Raw genomic sequence first — 4,381 nt, 5'->3', positions numbered from 1 at the left:
AATTATTGAAGTTAATTGATGAAGCTTGATAGCAGAAAAACTGTCTAAATATATATCTGATTTTACATTTGTTAAAATTCCTGAACTTGGAGAGCCAGTGATACCTGTTGAGGGCATTTGGTTATTAATTTTGTCTCTAATAGTAATAATTTTATCATAAAAGAAGCTCATAAAGTCGTTGCTACTGAGGGTTATGGGGATACGTGGCTTAATAGAGCTGTGACTTTCTGTCACCTGGGGTTGCTCTTATTTTTGAACAATATTCTAATAGTTTGGAAGAACGCCATTTCCTTTCAGATTTCCGCGCTTTTTGCTTTAATTGGTGGGAAAAGCATCTTCCTTCTCTCTCTTTCTCTCAAACACATACAAATGCTGGCTTGAGCATTAAAGCATCGAGCGCGTGCAGTTTCAGCTCAGCTGGTTTGAGCTTGAAGCCTGTCTGAGGTTTAAACCTGGGACTGTGGACTGGACTCTGTGGTGTTTTCTCTACACAGAAACACTAGACAAAAAAAGACAATGTAGACCTACACATGTAGGCTACTGTTTTGTAAAAATTCACTATTCAAAGATCACTGTGGAGGGTTTAGTGGCATCTTGTGGTGAGATTGCAGATTGCAACCACCTGAAAACCCCTGACTTAACCAAGTGAGAAGCAGAAACTATGGTTGCCGCGAAAATCGCGGAAAACAAAAGAGGCTCTATCTAGAGTCAGTGTTTGGTTTGTCTGTTCTGGGCTACTGTAGAATCATGGTGGTTCAACATGGTGGACTCCTAAGACGAGGACCTGTTCCCTCGGTAGATAAAACAGCTCATTCTCAGGTTACAAAAACACAAAGATTCTTATATTCAGGTGATTATACGCTAATGAAAACATACATATGAATGTTATATTCCAATCATTTGTGTGGTGTGTCTAGAGAGAAAGAGAGAGTTTGTGTCTTTAATGAAGGGTTACTTGTTTAGCTGCTTTTGAATAATAAAGAACACCGTTTGGAACAATTTGTCTGTTTATTTAGCCTAGATCTTCACACTACTGTGGGCGGTGGAGACAGAGAGCACTCTGACAGCTTCTAGCTGCTCCCTGCAGCAGGATCAGCCCCTACGAGAGTGCTGCAGCACTCAGTCCTGACAATTCTGCTACTGTAAAGCATAAAGTTACAGGCTTGCGGGTCAGTTTCGGGTAGTCAAGTAACGTATATGTTTTTGCTGGTCGGGTGGTGCACACTCGCTCTCATGCAACAATGCTCAATTGGTATTAAGGGTATTAATGTGTGCCAAGAAAATATTCCCCCACACCATTTCTGACCCTACCAACTGCATATCACAGCAGAAATTGAGATTGTGGCCTTCCTCTCTGACCTATATTTTTCGATTCTGCTAACAAGTATTATCTGCGTATCAAAGCCTGATATACAGCGATGCAGCCCCCCCATGTGCAACAAACTGTGATGCTCTGTGTGTTCTGACAGCTTTCTATCAGAACCCGCATGAACTGTTTCAGCAGTTTGAGCTGTAGTAGCTCGTCTGTTGGATCCCCACATATATCAATGACCCTGTCTCTGGTTCTTTTCCTTCCTTGGACCACTTTTGATAGGTACTGACCTCTGCAGAGCGGGAACACCACAGGAGCTGCAGTTTTGGAGATGCTCTCACCCAGTCGTCTAGCCATTACAATGTGGCCCTTGTCAAAGTCACTCAAATCCTCACACTGCCAATTTTTTTTTGCTTCTAACACATCAACTTTGAAGGACCAAAATGTTCACTTGCTTGCTTTATTTATCCCACCCCTGAACAGCAGTGCCATGATAACCAAGATATATCAGTGTTATTCACTTTACCTTTCAGTGCTCACAATGTTATGGCTGATCTTGTGCTGTAGAGCTCCACTGTTGTCCAAAAACTATTCAAACACATCAATGAGCCACACTCATTGGGTGACATGTTCCTTTATTACCATTAAAGTTACACACTGTAGTTTACGTTGATTCATCATCCTGTTCAATTTTTATAACATGAAGCTTCACCAATCAGCTATAACATTGTGAGCACTGACAGAGTTGAAGTGAATAACACTGATTATCTGTTTAATCATTGCCTGCGTAGTGGGTGGGATAAATAAACAGCAAGTCAACATTTTGTCCTTTGTTAAACATTGGCAGTGTGGGATTTGAGCGACCTTTGGCAAGCCACATTGTAGATGGCCTAGACAACTGGTGATGAGCATCCTCCAAACAGCAAGCTCTTGTGGGCATGATTCCCGGTCTGCAGCAGGTCAGTACCATATCAAAAGTGGTCCAGAGGAAGGAAACAAACCCAAACGGCCAAGGCTCATTGAACTGTAGCTCAAACTGTTGAAACAGTTAATGCTGGTTCTGATAGAAAGGCGTCACAACACAAAGCATCACAGTTTGTTGAGTATGGGGCTACGTAGCCGCAGACCAGTCAGGGTGGTCATAATGTCATGGCTGTTCGGGGTATGTATTAATGAGCTGGTTTTAAAGATTTGCATCTTCAGTAACATTAATTAAGCGGCATGAATGCCATAGACATGTTAGGGTAGAAAGTATTGAGAAATGTACTCAACACATTGTTTTTCATGGGATTTGTTGAGAATACAAAAAAAAATACAGAATAACATGAGCCTTGTCCGTTAAGAGAGAAGTGAATCAAATATTAAAAATAAAGACCAAACTCAAATGTCAGAAAAACAAAAACAAACTTTTCTCCCTCTCGAGAAACATCAGCTCTCTCTTCCCTCCTGTCCTGACTTTAATTGACAGCTCAGAGTTTTACAGAATCGTTCACTCAGCAGTCTGAAATGATCCTGTCTCTGTTTCTGCTGCGTCAGCTACATCCTCAACTTCCTGCGGACGTCAGAGCTGACGCTGCCGTGCGACTTCAAGGAGACTGAGCTGCTCAGGAAGGAGGCTGACTTCTATCAGATCGAGCCCCTGATCCAGTGCCTGGGAGACCCCAAACCCCTGCTGCCCTACCCCACTGACACCTACGAGGAGGTGGTGGAGCTGTCCAGCACCAGGAAGCTGTCCAAGTACTCCAACCCCGTCGCAGTCATCATCACCCAGCTCACCATCACCACCAAGGTCAGTGGGAACAGGTTTAGTTAGGGTTTTATCGATATATCATTCAGTAACACAAAAACATGATTATATGCATTGTTCTCTAATTTAACCCTCATCCACTAACGTTCACTAAATTTGACACATTTTCTTCTGTTTAGTGCGTATCTACACCTCTTTCCCTCTGTTCACATCTTTCCTTTGACTATGTTTATATTCGTGTTGCCTCTAAATATCACTTTGTGTCAAAAAATGCAACGTTTACCACATTTTGCTTGTTACCTGTGTTTCAGGTTCATACATTTATTTGTTCCCTCACTTAACAGGGACATTCTCATACATTCTCATACATTTTATGCTTCAGTTTAAATCCTGACAAGAATCTATTCTTAAAATCATGTAATTTATTGTTTTAAGAGATTCTGTTTAGTTAAATAACATCATAACATTTATGGCGATTGAGATCAAATTTCAATCAATATAATCAATATCATTTAAAAAATACTATATAACAACAAGATACAAAGAACAATAATTATTTGAATACAGTAAATAAAATGGTAAAGTATATAAAAACAAAACCGTAGTTAATAAAAAAATAATAAATACATTTTTAATAAGTAGTCACCTTAATCTCTTTTTAGGTCCACGCAGTGTTGGAGTCTATCTCACGCAGTTTCACAAAGTGGAACAAACACATGATGGACACCAGAGACTACCAGGTGTCCTTCACCTTCGGACCATGTGACCATCAACAGGAAGTCAGCCTGCGTGTCCACCTGCTCGACTTCATCTCCAAAGCTGTGTGTAGCTTTTATCTCACCTTTAACCTGCTGCTAGAAAACACTGTTTAGATCAGTTGGAGTATTTCAACCTTTTAAATTCTGACACACCAAGAAATTAGATTGTAGCACACACTGCTGGCTGAATTGTATGTGGTCAACATTACAGTGTTTATACTGTGTTTATGTGTTTACACAACATAGCGTTTAAAAAAAAAAGCAAAATCTGAGTTTATTTGGTGAGATGACTCAGTTTGCCTGTCTCACTGTTTTCCAGGGCTTCACAATTCGCAACACTCGTGTTCATCACATGAGCGAACGGGCAAATGAGAACACAGTTGAACATCACTGGACGTTCTGCAGAAGAGCTCACAAAGTCGACGACTGACGGATGAACTGATGAATGGACGGAGAGAACATTTGAACAGATGTCTGCAGACAGGCAGACAGGCAGAGAGGTTTTTAATGGTTTTGTTGTTTATGTATTAATGTTTTGTTGGTTGTTGTTTTTTTTTGTTTTTT

At 40.6% G+C, this 4,381-nt stretch overlaps 1 protein-coding gene across 1 annotated transcript in view; it reads left to right on the top strand.

Annotated features, from left to right (window-relative positions):
- The window catches only part of kctd6a (potassium channel tetramerization domain containing 6a), a gene marked incomplete in the record, with an annotated part of 6,977 nt that extends 2,699 nt beyond the window's left edge, over window positions 1-4,278 (top strand). Inside the window, 3 exon segments of the mRNA XM_035662238.1 lie at window positions 2,849-3,101; window positions 3,722-3,880; window positions 4,137-4,278. Coding sequence (XP_035518131.1) covers window positions 2,849-3,101; window positions 3,722-3,880; window positions 4,137-4,247 — 523 coding nt within the window.
- Between the last annotated feature and the right edge of the window lie 103 nt (window positions 4,279-4,381).

The sequence above is a fragment of the Morone saxatilis genome, unplaced genomic scaffold, assembly GCF_004916995.1.
Source record: "Morone saxatilis isolate NCDOM2014 unplaced genomic scaffold, NCSU_SB_2.0 Contig18, whole genome shotgun sequence".
Classification (NCBI taxonomy): Eukaryota; Metazoa; Chordata; class Actinopteri; family Moronidae; genus Morone; species Morone saxatilis.
This window is presented reverse-complemented; position numbering and strand designations above follow the sequence as displayed.